This window comes from Trichomycterus rosablanca, chromosome 2 (genome assembly GCF_030014385.1).
Source record: "Trichomycterus rosablanca isolate fTriRos1 chromosome 2, fTriRos1.hap1, whole genome shotgun sequence".
NCBI classification, from domain to species: Eukaryota; Metazoa; Chordata; class Actinopteri; order Siluriformes; family Trichomycteridae; genus Trichomycterus; species Trichomycterus rosablanca.
This window is the reverse complement of record NC_085989.1, coordinates 31204834-31220175: the sequence shown is the minus strand read 5'-3', so window position 1 is coordinate 31220175 and position 15342 is coordinate 31204834. Positions and strand designations below refer to the sequence as shown.

Here is a 15342-nt window from a genome sequence, read left to right as displayed (position 1 = left end):
CAGTCAGTAATTGTAGAACTACAAAGTGCTTCTATATGGTAAGTGGAGCTGATAAAATGGACAGTGAGTAGAAACAAGGAGGTGGTTTTAATGTTATGGTTGATCAGTGTATCTTTCATCAACAGAAATCATGTAAAATGCCACAGTGGTTCATGTTACACATGTAACTAAAACATGTTTAATGGCTTAAAAGCTTATGGCATGTATCACAATAAAATCATGATGCACAGACTAAAAAATATGTTTGATCATGTTTAATGGTTTGACAGCTTAAGTCACATGTCACAAAAGAAATAATTTTTGATGCTATGATAGCTTATGTCATGTCACTAGAAATGCCATCTTTAATGCCATAAGAGTTTGTCACACATAACAATGTAATTCAGGTTTAATTCTGTGACAGCTTGTCATGTCACAATTAAATTCATAATTGATGCCATGACGTCTTGTCACATCACAACAGAAACTTTGTTTAATACAATTACAGCTTACCTCATTATCAGAATAAAACGAATAATTAAACTGTGTCATGGCTCTTCAGGGCCTTTGCATTCCCAAATATTTTATTCATGATTTTAACAGATTGATTCTCAAAGCTACATATTAATAACTTTTGGAATTACAGGATGAATTAATTCTATCAGCTAGGGATCATTGTCTTTGCATAATGATGGATGATTTATCTCTTGTTCTATTTACCTATACAAGACCTGTGGCAAATAATTCAACTCTATTCTTTATGACTCTATGAATAACCATGCAGAGGACAGAAGCATAATAAATACCAGTACTGGGGAATGGCTTATTTTTGAGTTTCTAAATTGAAAAGGGAAAAGAGAAAATTGGCCCAAACATTTTTACAACATCTGTTACCATGATCATATGCAAATCTGGTCTTTTATAAAAAGCCATTATGTTTAATCAGATTTATTTACAGACAGTTTTTAGATCAACAAAACCCATTTCTAAAACAGTAGGGACATTGTGTAAAATGCAGTAAAAAGAAGAATCTGATTTGTTTATTCTGTTGAATCCTTATTTAACTGACAAAAGTAAAACGATAAGATTTCCAATGTTTCTCTGATAAATGTCATTCTGAATGTAATAAATTCATTTGTGAATAAAAACACATTTAGAATTTGGTGCCTGCAATAACATGAGGCAACATGACAGAGGCAAAATAAAAATGGAATGTTTATAGGCTATTGAAGTTCCACTTTCCACAATAAGCAGGTGACACAGATGAGGAAATCTTGGTCTTTACAAGCAATGATGGATCGTGGCTCACTACTTTGTGCCAAACTTCAGGAGAGAATTGCCAGTCAGTTCAAAAAAGAACATTTCTCAATGCAAGATTGCAAATAATTTAGTCTTTTACCATCTACTGTTTATAATATTGTGAAAAGATTCAGGGATTCTGAAGAGATCTTAGTCCGTATAGGGACAAAGCTGGAAACCATTACTGAATGTGTGAGATTTTTGAGCTCTTAGACAGCACTGCATGAAAAACCATCATCCTATTGTGCAGCATGAAGAGCATCAGACAATGACAACAAAGGACTGTTAAGCAGCTAAAGTCTTGTATCAAGCAAGTTCCTGAAGCATTAAAACGTTTTATTAATAGGAACGGTGATGGAACACAAAGGTAAACACACCTCTGTCCCAACTTTTTTGGAGTGTGTTACAGATGCATTGCTATTTACAAAAGGTTAATCAGTGAAAACATTAGAACTCTTATCTTTCCAGCTTTATCAGGTAAATAAGGATTCAAGAGAATTAACAAATTACAGATTCTTCTTTTTTATAGTTTTTTTAAAAGAATCACAACATTTCTGCAACTGCAAAATCGAAGACCCAACTTTGGCAAACGACTCCAAAAAACTATGCCAAACACCTGGCTTTCTAACAGCACAGGAAATAAGAGAAAGTTTATTGAAAAAGACTGAATATATAACAAACAGCTTTTTCCATAACTTTTTTTTCTAGCATAACCACAAAATTCATAAATTAGATTTCACTGTAAAAACTGATAGCACTCAAAAATAGCAAGTGAAACCAAATAGTTAGACTCATTTTATTCAGATAGCTTCTTATATTCCAAACTGGCAATACTAGAGCCTGTGGGGAACAAGTCTCCAGCTTCTAATTTTAGTTTTCTCATCATCAGCATGACATTTTACTTATTGCTTTTACAGAACAGGGATCTACAGAATATTGAAGCAGTTTGTCCTGCCTGAATTTAAATGTTGCAGGGAGAATCTATTGCTTCTTAGCAAATCAACGTTTCTAAGTGCTTTACATACAGGGTGAGTAATTTAGGTTTACAATTTGTCATCGGACCTAAATTAAACTGGAAATTTCATTAGAAAACTTTGTATTTGCACTTATTAAACAATGGATTTTGAAGGCAGACCTGTTGCAACGTGTCAGTCCCTTTACTTATTCATTACCGGGAAGGGACCATCACTAAACAGATATTATTTGGGGGTGCAAGTAATGTGATACTGACATGGATCATACCTGATAGTAAGTCTTACACTAGTATCTCAGGTGCCATGTTGGGTTTGGATAGAATAAGGAATAACAAAATAGATAGGCTACAGTATTTGCAGCTTTGTATCATTCACAAATCCTGACTTCTAATATCAGTTTACTGGGAAACTTTTATTGTACACATTTATGCAACGTGACATACAACAATTACACATACAAAAGTAAAGTACAATCTGGTAAAATTAAAATTACTTGGTTTGTTATCAGGTGCATCTTTATTCTGCTTGAAGGCTCACTATCAAAGTAATTCACTTCTAATACACCAATATTTTTTTGTTCTTATTAGATCCTCTTACCAGGTCAATACTATAGACAGTAAAGTAGTAGTTTTTTTAGTTATTAAAAAAAAAAAAAAAAATTTCATGCATTTATTTACATGACAAGGTGGAAAACCTGTTTTTGATAAAGTAACCTTGTCATTTTTAATAAAATTTTTTACCACATTATATATCAACTTCTCGCTTCATGTCTGGAATCCGTTTAGTTACAAGATCTAGTTATCTTTTATAGAAAAAGCTATAAAATAATCTCAGCCATTATGAAAATGACATGACAATATTTTCTACAAAAGGAATTGGGGGTTTTCTAAAGTATAAAGGCACACACCAGAAAGTGTTGTCTGTTAACTCTCTCTACAAACGTAAGTCTTTTTAATAAGCTAAATAAAACATTTTAAATTAAAATAATAAAGTAGAAAGACTTTGTGTATGTTTCTATTTTAAGTTTAGGTTAATAACATATTCATCTGGTATGACAAAAGATAAATGGCATATTCTTTATAAAAATAAATAGGCTTATATCATTATAAATTACATAAAAAATTCCTAAATCAGAGATGCAGTTATTAAGATGTAGTGAATAAATACTATAAAAGGACATTCATAAAGTATATAGCATACACCTAATTACCCATTCCACCTAATTTCCCATTTCCATATTTTTGAACATCAGATGCCAAAATAATAGAATAAATGTTTTGACATATGTTATGAATTCTGACAATGATTCTTGGATCTTTTATGGAATTTTATCCATCTGCATCTTGCCATTTTAACAACAATTTAATTACATTCTGCATGTCAGCCAGCGCTCTAAAGCATTACACATTTTGCAACCCATTAAACTTTAATGAAGGAACAGCATTTGCACACTTAATGTTCTGTATTCACCCTTTTGATGGATGTCTTACTGACCCTTTTTACCATAACATTAGGGTCGATGTAAAGTAATTAGTATAAAATACCTTTAACAAGCTAATTTATTCTTACTAAGACCTTCACTTGTGTGTATTTTTTTTTCATTTACACAACTACTACCTGCACTATGCTAATAACAAACTCATTATCTTTTTCTGTATGTGCAAATTATGACTTGAAATAAATTACCTTAATCGGCTGTGTGCTGTTAATGGGATGAATGTTGTATACTCCATTTGCTGTAATCCCATACTTGTATATATCAGCACAATCTCTAAAGATTTCTGTTTTCTCTTTAGAAGGGCTGGTAATATCTGAAACGATAAAAGATGTGATTATATATATATATATATATATATATATGTATATATAATTATTATTATTTTTTTTATTTTTTTTATTTTTTTTTAAAGCCATATGTAATCTTCTTTTGATTTACTGCAATGTGTTTGTTTGTTTGATTATTAGGATTTTAACGTCATTTTGCACTTTTGGTTACATTCATGACAGGAATGGTAGTCACTCATTACACACAAGGTTCATTAGTTCACAAGTTACAGTATATCAGACACAGTCATGGACAATTTAGTGCCTCTAATTCACCTCGCTTGCATGTCTTTGGACTGTAGGAGGAAACCGGAGCTCCCAGAGTAAATCCACGCAGAAACGGACCGCCCCACCTGGGGATCAAACCCAGGAACTACTAGCTGTGAGGCAACCATGCTATCCACTTAGCCACCGTGCTGCCCTACTGCAATGTGATAAATACAGCAAATAAATAGTTTGAATATGCAAATTTTAGTTTGCTTTAGATGACACATTGGATCCACTGGATTTCCTTCTAGTACTTTAGAAATGTGGAGGACTGGCTGCTCTAAATTGCTCCAAGCTGTGAATGAGTTAGTAAATACTGTAGTTAAATGTGATGGCTACATTCCAGGTGGTTCAATGCAGCCTTGATCATTATAAAACACTTTAAATAATAAACATCATTGCAAAAAACAAATATATAACTGAACTTTTACATTCAAATCTAGGGAACGAAGTGCTTTCTATTTAAACTGCACATTAAACAATGTAACGACTTCTTGCTCTCCCATGCTGAGCAAAGGCATTATTTTCTAATCCTGACACAATGCTTTTGGCTCACATTTACATTTCCCAGAAACACTCAGTGATGCTTTCCAGACAGCCATGTACAAGCTGATTAGAATTTGGCACTGACCGTTGGAGTGGATGATTTTGGCCAGTAGCTGCTGGAGTGTATCTGAGAGAGTAGCTTGCTGATGTTTGAGAAATGTGCTGTTGCGGGTGAAGGTAGCCAGCTGTCTCTCAAGCACTGTGACCATGCGGCTCTGCATGTCTAAGAGTTCCTGCAGCTGCTTCTTTTCCTGTTGGATGACCTGAAGTTCCTGGCTGTGTCTGGCCTCCAGGGCTGCAAAGCGCTGCTCCAGGTAGCTAAGATGCAAAGAAAGATAAATACGTGCTACTATGTATAGTTCTCCCTCGATATCTGTGGCTGTTAGGTGCACAAGACTCCTGCAAAAGTGGAAAACTGACAGTAATTCTGCTTTTGTACAGTAAAACAATACACTACTCAGTCTTTTATGTTTTATACTGTATATTACAGTACAGTAACAATTTTCTAGCATGGTCAGCAACATTTTCTAGCATGGTCATCCCTTTCTTCTCCCTCTTAAGGGCACTTTAAAAAGCACTAGAAGGTTAAGTACACAGATTCTTAGGAATAATTGCACACAATGTATTAACTGCAAAACATTACAACAAGCATGAGATGCAATGATTGCTGCAGAAGAAAAACAGAAGAAGACTTCTGAATGGTAGCAAGACAAGTAGGTGGCATTCTCCTAGTCAGTGGGTGTCCCACAGTTCTTGTGCACATTCAAACATTTAAAAAATAAATTTATTTATGTTTTTATAAACAATTTTTGTATATTTGTATTTTTTTTTCCTTTCTCTGATTTCTTCACCCAATTTTCTCCCCTAATCTAGTCGTATCCAATTACCCTGATTGTGTCACGCTTTACCTCCACCGATACAACCCTCCACTGCTGACTGAGAAGCTTTGCAACTGACACACGTGCGCAGTACCAACTGCATCGTTTCACCTGCACAAGGTGAGTTGTGCATATGCGGATCAGCCTTGTGCACGGAGAGCCACACCCTGATAAGCATTATTCCCCAACTCTGCACAGGTGCCATCAATCAGCCAGCAGAGGTCGTAATTGCACCAGTTATGAGGAACCCTGGTCAGGCTCATCCCACCCTGTAAACAACAGCCAATCATTGTTCATGTAGCTGCCCAGCCCAGCCCAGCCAGATGGCAGAGCTGAGATTCGATACTATGTATTCGAAATCCCAGCTCTGGTGTGCTAGCGTATTTTATCGCTGCGCCACCTGAGCTGCCTGTATATTTGTATGTTATTAAATGATAAATTAGATTAGCAATACATATATTGTGTGCATTTATATTTTGCAGTACTTATATTTTACAATTCTCCCCAAAAAATGTCATTTAATTATCAATGGCAAACTCACAACTAACCAAATCTGTGAGGGTGAATTGTATACACATAATACACATGGAGGGTGAATTTATTATATATATATATATATATATATATATATATATATATATATATATATATATATAAAGCTACTTATAACAATTATAATTCTGAATATATAAATGAGTAAATGAACATTTAATGAAATCGTTTATCATTTCATCATTTTTTAATTTTTAATTGCTGTGTAAAATGGCGTCTCAACATTAAAAGGTTAATACATATATATATATATATATATATATATATATATATATATATATATATATATATATCCCACTCATTAAAGCTGATTATAGTAATAGTAATATAGTATGTAGTATATTGAATGTAGAACTTAACCTATATATATATAGAACTGTATTACCTACTGTATTTATGGGGTTTTTTTTGTGTTTTTTGGTACTCCTACCCTATAAAACCTCAAAATAATAATAGTTTTATTACAAACACGTTGATCACCAGATTGGACTGGCTTCGCCAACTAAGTCTGAAGTGCAGTTTCATACTACTGCCTACTACTGTGCAGCAATCACGTTAACAGCTGTGCCACTGTGTTCTACTGCAATAATTATTTAAGCTACATTTAAGTGTTTATTTTTATTTTTAAAAATGTAAATGGGACATTTTCTGTTTTTCTGTTTTTCTGTAGTTAACTTAAAAATAGGAAATACAACATTAGATATTTAATGTGCAATTAGTCTATTTTTGTATAGGCCACATTTCACATTTTTTAAATGTTAAATTCATTACATAAATAGTATGTGCATACGAATGTAATTTTAGTGCTGGAACTGTAACTCATTTACATTTTAGGCATTTAGCAGAAAGTTTTTATCCAACCAGCGACTTTTTTACTACTAGTCCAGTACCGTAACCACTAGGCTACCACTGCTTTATTAGTTCAGGGTCTCGGTGGGTCTGCTTCACTGGACGAAAGGCTGAAACTTGTTGGGTCAGTTGTAGCCTAGTGAGTAGAGCTTTGAGCTATAAATCAAAAGGTTGTGGATTCAAATTCTGGCTCTGCCATGCAGCCACTGTTGGGCCCTTAACAAGTCCTTAACAAGCAAGGCCCTTAACCCTCTCAGCTCCAGGGGTGCTGTACAATGGCTGACCCTGTATATGTGCGTATGACAAATAAAGACATTCTTCTTTTTTTTTGTGGGAGGAAACCAGTGCACCCAGAGGAAACCATCACGGACACAGTGAGAACATACAAACTCCACTTAAAAAAAAAGATCCTGCACTTCCCACTGCACCACTGTTTGTATTGTTTTACATACATGGGCATAGCTAGCCTAAGTAACCTATTATATGCACCTCTGATGCCAATTGACAGGTGGTAAAAGCTGAAGACGGTATGGGCAGGGATAATTGTATTCACATTATAATTTCTGAGACATTGAGAGCTATACATTTGCCACAGTACATCTTACAGCTCACTGCGTCTTGGGGCAGCTGGGCGATTGCATGGTTGTGAGGTGCATTGAGCAATGTACCCCACAGCAAGTACTGGAGTCTAAAAATGAATAATGTCGAATGGAGATGATGAGTGAGGGGATGGAAGTAAATTGAATCTAAACCTTGAATCTGATTCAGATTTAGAATTAGACTCTGAATCAGAATTGAGTGTGCTGGAGACTCATTTTAAGAGGCAAAAGATGACACAGTGTGGGTAGAGAAAACTGCTGGTAACCCACTGAGTTGAGTATCAGAGTGCAGTATAATAAGAGAAACCCAATGGCCCACGTTATGTCAAGAACAAATCCTATTTTCTTAGAGACAATGTCTCTACATTGATATCGTTAGTTATCATGTGCTATCTGCACTTTGATGACAAAAGCGCAAGATCTGCCCCCACCCCCCGTGACAGATAAATATGCCGTGATATCGGAGATATTTATTTGTTTGAGAAAAACAGTATTGCTCTTTACACACCCGGTGAGAACATAACTGTAGATGAACAGCTGTTCCATACCAAGACACGCTGTCGTTTCACAATGTACACGGCCATTAAACCCGACAAATTCTGTGTGGCCGCTGGTGTTGAAACAAAGTACATGTTGAACAAAATTCCCTGTCTAGGGAAAAATTACAGCAGGCCTGCTGGTCAAAGGTTATTGGACAATATTGTGTTGTGTTTGATGGAGCCTTTCCGGGGGAAAGGAAGAAATGTAATGACAGACAGTTTACTCACCTCATCGGCACTGGCAAACAACCTTTTTGTGAACAAAACCACCATTGTTGGCACAATAAATAAAAATAGACCAGAGATGCCCCAGTGCACACAGACACAGTCTGAAAGGTTATCTATCAATGTTTTGAGGGCTGGAAAAGTTGATAAAGGGTTTGTCTGAAAACCTAGTGAGCTGCCTTGCTGCCTACTGCCTACATAGGTAGCTGCCTAAGTAGAGAAGACATCGAACTTATGAAGCAGTTTATTTACAATTACTAAGCTAACACAGTTATCCTCAGGCCGTTCAAACCAATGGGATGAAGTGGGACAACCCGCTATCATGCCATCTAACATCTCCCTCCATGTACCAAAAATGGTTACATTTATACTTTTAACATTTAGAAGACGCTTTTGTCCATTGCAACTTACAGTACTGTGACAGTATATTGTCTAAGCAATTGAGGGTTAAGGGCCTTGCTCAAGGGCCGTTGGCAGTGGTGAGGCTTGAACCAGCGACCTTTTGATTACTAGTCCAGCACCTTAATCACTAGGCTACAACTGCCCTGACAAGCCCAAATTTGCAAATAACTTACACTTGTAAACCTTTATACAAACTAAAAATCAATGATAATTTATTTACGTATGCAAAGAACCCGAAGTTCATTCCACTGTATTCGCCTGGCATATATGTAATTTTTTGTGCGAAAAGTCGTGCCACACTGAATGCTGGGATTGCCTTTGCCACTAAGTAAACATCGGATGCTCTCTCGTCATTCCGTCGGTTTATAGCTTCAAAATAAGGCATTTTAGTAGGCAGCATTGTAGAGAGCTCACTAGATTTTCAAACAGGCCCAAAGTGCTGTATGCATCCTGAGCACATTTCATTATGTTGAAAGGAATTTAACTTGAGCTGGTCGTGAATCATTTCAGTTTCTGCCGTGGTTATACAATCACAATTTTTTAGAAAGTTGCAGTTGATAGTGGCACAAAGGAACTGTCTAAGAATTATTTCTTTGCTGTGTCAAGTCGGCAGATGTTCAGGGAACAGAACTCATAACATCTGCCAGAAATAAGTCAAATGCAATTTAAGACTATGAATAGTGGTAAAGCTAACCCAAACCCAGATGTGTCATACTTCACCACTTTGACAACGCAGCTGAGACGCAAATGAGACCACCAGCAGAACAATTTTTGCTTTTGCTACTTGTCCAGGTAACTGACTTATATATATATACAGTATATATATATGTACTTAAACGTATTGAGGTTAACATGTATGTTTTTACGGTTACACAACATGTAGTTTAAAAAAAACGTATATGTTGAATGCGAATGTGATAAATACCAGAAAAAGAGCAGTTGTAGCCTAGCAGTTAGGGTACTAGACTAGATTCCAAGTGGGGCAGTCTGGGTCCTTTCAGAGTTTGCATGTCCTCCCTGTGTCTGTGTGGGTTTCCTCCGGATGCTCCATGACTGTTTGTCATTAAACTTGTGAACTGATGAATCTTGTGTAAGGAGTAACTACCGTTTCTGTCATGAATGTAACCAAAGTGTGTAAAACATGACATTAAAATCTTAATAAATAAATACTTGTTAACTGTACATTATCTTACCATTTGATGTCTTTTTCTATATGGGTTGGAACAAACATGGTGAAGTATCTTCACCCAAAAGACTGTAGTGTCTAAGTGTTTAAATGTAATTGTATTTCTTTAAAAACTACGATGTTTTTATGTTTATTTACAGATTTTTTGAACTTTATATTTTCAGCAACAATTAAGAACACATAGTAGTGTTTAATGTTTTAAAAAGTGAGACTAAACTGTTTTTATTGCCTTTTTTTCTCAGAAATAAAATATTTCTCAATCGTATTTGTTACATTTATCTCATTTATCACAGCCTGTATGCTTTACATTTGTAATCAACTAGCTTTTTATTTATTTAAATGCTACTAGCATTCTTACAGTACAGTGTTTCTGCTATGCTGTGTGCCGTTCTCATAGGGGGGTCACATCCACTACAGTAATAATAGCATGCAGATGTGCAACAGGTGGTATGTGAGTGTGTGGTGATCTCTGTTTTTTCAATGGTTTTTGGTTCAGAAGCTGAAATGCTTAGCAACTGAAAAAAGCGAGTAAAAACAAACAGTCCTCTTACAGCCGTAAGTCATGTCCTCCATCCTTTGACCCCTCAGAGGAGCCTCTTTTTTTCTTACTTACCCACTGCAGCGTGAAGAACATTTTCATCAACACAGGGGGGTGAGTTCAGTGATTTACTATTATATAATTAACATAATGGGGTCCCTTAGGCCCCCTGGACTCTTACATGTTTTTGTCATTGAGGTGGGAGACCTCCTGAGTTTGCTGCAGAAGTTGCTTCTCCAATTGCTTGGTGGAAAGAGAATACTCCATCATCTGGATCTGTAGACGACTTGTTTGGTTGAGCACCTGCAAAAAAGTCCACAAATATATTACTTTTATAGAAATACTATTAGTATTTTTAACTGTAGCATTAAACATGTTTAAGACTGAAAATTGTCCTGGATGTACTGTACATATACAGCATGGCCAAATATATGTAGACATTTATCCCATCTTTATGTGCTTATTTATTCATTACTGATTGCTTTACTAAATATGGCTTGACCCAATACAATTTCGAAACACTGGGCGTAAGGCAGGAATACACCTTTGACCGGTCACCAGCACATATTCACTCACACCTAAGACGATTTAGAGTGTCCAATATATCGTCTGCATCTTCTTGAGAGGTAAAAGAAAAGTAAGAACCTGGAGAAAACCTTGCAAACATAGAGAACATACAAAACTTTTTACACTCTTTTTGAAAGGCAATTTAGTCATGACTGCAGGGATTCACTTTTATTCAGCCACAAGTCTTCTAATAAATCCATAGCAATGGCTGATAATGCTGCTATGGATTTGAACCTTGGGCTTGTCAAGCTGTTCAACAATAAGAAACTGATTCATGAAGCCTCCACTCAACTTTCATAGGGTGGAATTGTTTACACAAGCACTTAGAAGCTTTTGATACTTTTGATATGCTGTTTAGCAGATCCATTCTGTGAGCGTCTGTTTCCACTTCATAATAACAGTTACAGGTAACTTAGACAGCTTTAGCAGGGTTAACTTTAATGAACTTACTTGACTTAATAAAAGGAAACATCATTGTGATCTATTCCAACAATGATGTTTGCTAGTGGAGAAAGCATGGTTACATGATACTGATTTGCTGCAATTTATTATTAAAGCTTGTGATTAAAACAGCCAAAAAATGGGCAGTTGTAGCCTAGCAATTAAGGTACTGCACTAGTAATCGAAAGGTCGCTGATTCAAGCCCCACTACTACCAGGTTGCCACTGTTGGGCCCTTGAGCAAGGCCCTTAACCCTCAATTGCTTAGACAATATACACCGATCAGCCATAACATTAAGACCACCTCCTTGTTTCTGTGCACATTGTCCATTTTATCAGCTCCACTTACCATATAGAAGCACTTTGTAGTTCTACAATTACTAACTTTAGTCCATCTGTTTCTCTGCATGCTTTGTTAGCCCCCTTTCATGCTGTTCTTCAATGGTCACGATCTCCACAGAACCACCACAGAGTAAGTATTATTTGGGTGGTGGTGGATCATTCACAGCACTGCAGTGACACTGACATGGTGGTGGTGTGTTAGTGTGTGTTGTGCTGGTATGAGTGGATAAGACACAGCAGCGCTGATGGAGTGTTTAAACACCTCACTGTCCCTGCTGGACTGAGAATAGTCCACCAACCAAAAATATCCAGCCAACAGCACCCCGTGGGCAGCATCCTGTGACCTCTGATGATGGTCTAGAAGATGACCAACTCAAACAGCAGCAATAGATGAGTGATCATCTCTGACTTTACATCTACGAGGTGGACCAACTAGGTAGGAGGGTCTAATAGAGTGGACAGTGAGTGGACACAGTATTTAAAAACTCCAGCAGGGCTGCTGTGTCTGATCCACTCATAACAGCACAAAACACACTAACACACCACCACCATGTCAGTGTCACTGCAGTGCTGAGAATCATCCACCACCTAAATAATACCTGCTCTGTGGTGGTCCTGTGGGGGTCCTGACCATTGAAGAACAGGGTGAAAGCAGGCTAAAAAAGTATGTGGAGAAAATATATGGACTACAGTCAGTAATTGTAGAACTACAAAGTGCTCCCATATGGTAAGTGGAGCTGATAAAATGGACACTTGAGTGTAGAAACAAGCAGGTGGTTTTAATGTTATGGTTGATCAGTGTATACTGTCACAGTACTGTAAGTTGCTTTGGATAAAAGTGTCAGCTAAATGTAAATGTAGCTTAAAAGAAAACATAAATATAAACTATTATCTCAAATGAAAACAGATAACTATATTCCACCATATAGTCCATAGGGCCACATACATTTCGCAGCACCAGCTACTATTAAGTGTAAAAAATCAGAAGGAATAAATTATGTGCTTCCAACTTTTTGGCAACAGTTTGGAGAAGTCTACTTTTCTTTTAGCATGACGCCCCCATGCACAAAGCAGTTATTTAGGCATGGTTTCAAATTTAAATGTCCTCTGTTTATAATCAATTAACATAGTCTTGTCAGAAGATCATGGTTTGTATCACTGTGTATAAGGTTCACTTACTCTATTCTTACAGCTACATCTGTTTTAGTTGGGTCATTTTTGTGGCCTTTTTGTCAGTTATCCGCCTCTACCTGTACCTCTACAATTGCTAAAGTGTACACCAATCAGCCATAACATTAAAACCACCTCCTTATTTCTACACTCACTGTCCATTTTATCAGCTCCACTTACCATATAGAAGCACTTTTAGTTCTACAATTACTGACTGTAGTTAATCTATTTCTCTACATACTTTTTTAGCCTGCTTTCACCCTGTTGTGCAATGCTCAGGACCCCCACAGGACCACCACAGAGCAGGTATTATTTAGCTGGTGAATCATTCTCAGCACTGCAGTGACAATGACATGGTGGTGGTGTGTTAGTGTGTGTTGTGCTGGTATGAGTGGATCAGACACAGCAGCTCTGCTGGAGTTTTTAAATACCGTGTCCACTTACTGTCCACTCTGTTAGACACTCCTACCTAGTTGGTTCACCTTGTAGAAGTCAGAGACGATCGCTCATCCATTGCTGCTGTTTGAGTTGGTCATCTTCGAGACCTTCATCAGTGGTCACAGGATGCTGCCCACGGGGCGCTGTTGGCTGAATATATTTTTGGTTGGCGGACTATTCTTAGTCCAGCAGTGACAGTGAGGTGTTTAAAAACTCAGTCAGCACTGCTGTGTCTTATCCACTCATACCAGCACAACACACACTAACACACCACCACCATGTCAGTGTCACTGCAGTGCTGAGAATGATCCACCACCTAAATAATACCTGCTCTGTAGTGGTCCTATAGGAGAGTCCTGACCATTGAAGAACAGCATGAAAGGGGGCTAACAAAGCATGCAGAGAAACAGATGGACTACAGTCAGTAATTGTAGAACTACAAAGTGCTCCTATATGGTAAGTGGAGCTGATAAAATGGACCGTGAGTGTAGAAACAAGGATTTGAATTATTAATTTTGAATTATTAATTCAAATGTGCAAAACATGATCGACACAGTATTTACAAATATTAAACTGACATTTGACACTTTATTTAGGGTCAGTAAATGTGATGCAGGTCAACATTTATAAGCCTTTTTTTTTATTAAGTTCACAGAGAAATTGGAGCCCAATCTGTGAATTTACATTATTACTTTTGCCTTTGTACTTTCTACGTTATGTGGCAGAATTCCAAATAGCATTTTTGAATTGCATACCATTATTATAAACACTACGCAGAGTATAAATGTAGTGAACAGAAAGTAAATTGTTCTTTTTTACTACAGTCCTTAATAAAGACATTTTGAAGATAGTGAATTGTGGTGAGTAAATAAACAAAAATCTGAAACATCAAACTTTATAATGAAGGTGTGGATACGTCTGCAGTGTGATTTATTGAAACTGTCACATTTGCTGATTTTTAGTAGAACATGCTGGATAATTGTCAAAGTTAAAAAAAATTGCAAACTGCTATTTCTAAAAGGCCGTCAAAAAGAACATAAACTAGCACCGCTGCATAGCTTTTCTGAAATTTCTCTTCAGGGATTAATAAAGTGTTATCTTATCTTAGCTTGTTTCCAAGCTAGTCTGTTATGGATGAAGTACCAGTAATTTTTAAACCCAGCTTTACACTGTGTGATTTCAGAGGTCTTCTGAGATTATTTAGATACTCACACCAATTTTATATGACACAAGGTGCAATATCGTGCACAATTATTCAGATTATCAGGTTCTTTAATGACACACCTGCAAATGCACCATCACATTATATCATCAATCACAAAATCACATTAGCTAGCATGTTATGCCTGGATAAAACTCAATCTAAAAGTGAAAAAGGAAATTTCGAGGCATTAATGGCTCATGGCAGCATTGACAGTGTGAGATTTTGATGTAAAAGTCAGAACATTTTCGTCGTCTGTTACTGTGGCTTAAAACACTGATCCCTGAGCCACCAGTGACATTTATAAATTGTGTTTATATATATATGAAAAAGAAAAGAAACTTTAATCACCGGGATATTTCATCGCATAATTATTTCTCTTTAAGAAACTAACAGAAAACACAATAATGCTAACTGGTATCTTTAGGTATGTCAAATGAGAAAAGCACATTACTTATTGTGTTAAATGCATTACACAGATAGCAGTTTCTTATGATTTTTTTAAAACATACTTCTCATCATCTACA

At 36.4% G+C, this 15342-nt stretch overlaps 1 protein-coding gene across 2 annotated transcripts in view; it reads right to left on the bottom strand.

Annotated features, from left to right (window-relative positions):
- The window catches only part of angpt2b (angiopoietin 2b), a 56254-nt gene that overhangs the window by 15771 nt on the left and 25141 nt on the right, over positions 1-15342 (bottom strand). For both annotated transcript variants that reach the window (XM_062990714.1, XM_062990713.1), the window contains 3 exons: positions 10839-10960; positions 4975-5207; positions 3939-4063 (listed from right to left, as the gene is read on the bottom strand). In XM_062990714.1, the coding sequence (XP_062846784.1) occupies positions 3939-4063; positions 4975-5207; positions 10839-10960 (480 nt within the window). The remainder of the gene's footprint in view (positions 1-3938; positions 4064-4974; positions 5208-10838; positions 10961-15342) is intronic.